General features: G+C 41.6%; 1 protein-coding gene across 1 annotated transcript; it reads right to left on the minus strand.

The window, feature by feature from the left end:
• Positions 1-505: 505 nt before the first annotated feature.
• LOC129884241 (cold shock domain-containing protein 3-like) lies at positions 506-961 on the minus strand. Its single transcript, XM_055958571.1, has one exon. The coding sequence runs from the start codon at positions 959-961 to the stop codon at positions 506-508; it is 456 nt and encodes a 151-aa protein (XP_055814546.1).
• Positions 962-1,274: the final 313 nt, after the last annotated feature.

Below are 1,274 nucleotides of genomic sequence, written 5' to 3' on the forward strand. Positions count from 1 at the left end.
GAGGAGGACTTTCGGAGTTGAAATCCCTAATTCTCACTATATGGTACACACATCCCTTAGAAATTAATTTTCGATCCTTGAGACAAGAAATTAATCTACCCTTCACCACCGAATCACGATCCTCCCATTCAAGAACGGACTCATTGGGGAATGAAAACTTGACTTGACGAGTTCTACAATCTATGAAAGCATAAGATGTATGTAACCAATCCTTCCTAAGGATGACATCGAAATCTACCATGTCAAGCTCTACAAGATCACAAGGAACAACTTTATGCTAGATGGACATGGGACAACCCTTATAAATATTTCTAGCCACAACCGACTCGTCCACGGGGGTAGACACCAAATAAGGCTCTACTAACATTTTGGGCAATATATCAAACCTATTAGCTAAGAATGGAGTAAAAAATGACAAGTTTGCATCAGGGTCTAACAATGCGTACACATCAAAAGTAAAGACCTTCAATATACCAGTAACAACATTTGGTGCTTCCTCAACCTCTCACCTCCTATGCAAAGCATAGAAATGGTTGGTGCATTTGCCACCTCCATAAGCTTGTTGATCATGATCAACTTGGACTTGAGTCCTATTAACACCACCACCACCACCTCTACAATTCTTAGCATGGTGACCCGGTTTTCCACACTTGAAGCACACATTTGAGCCCGCAAAACACTCCCCTTTTTGGGTCCTCCCACACTTCTTACATGGGGGAAAATCTTGGGCGCCAACATTATCTCTTGAGAACATGTGATTAGGACCCTTATCCTTGTTGAACTTGGGAGGATGATTATTAGTGAAATCTTTACAAATAAACGGTTTCCTACCTTGACATTTTCCATTGCTACCATAATCGTAACTTTGAGAGTTAGACCCTCCACCATCTACTCTAGCTTTCTTGAACCCTCTAGACCACTCCTGCAACTTTTTGGCTTCAATTTGTTTGGCATAAGTCATTAACAGGGAGATGTCCATCTCCTTAACCAACATGTCCATTTTGCACTCCTTGTACACCAAGCTTGAGACGCCGGAAATAAATTTACTCATCCTTGTCGGGGGTCGGAGACCATAAAGAGAGCATACTTGACAGTTTTGTGAACTTGAGGGCACACTCTCTTACATTCATACTACCTTGATGGAGGTTAATGAACTCTTACATTTTTGCTTCCTTTAGCTATAATGGGAAGAAGCGGTCTAGGAAGGCACCTTTGAGCTCTTTCTATCCTATCGACCCCATTTCTTTATCCCTTTCGATAACCCATTGTTCGTA

The sequence above is a fragment of the Solanum dulcamara genome, chromosome 4 (assembly GCF_947179165.1).
Source record: "Solanum dulcamara chromosome 4, daSolDulc1.2, whole genome shotgun sequence".
Classification (NCBI taxonomy): Eukaryota; Viridiplantae; Streptophyta; class Magnoliopsida; order Solanales; family Solanaceae; genus Solanum; species Solanum dulcamara.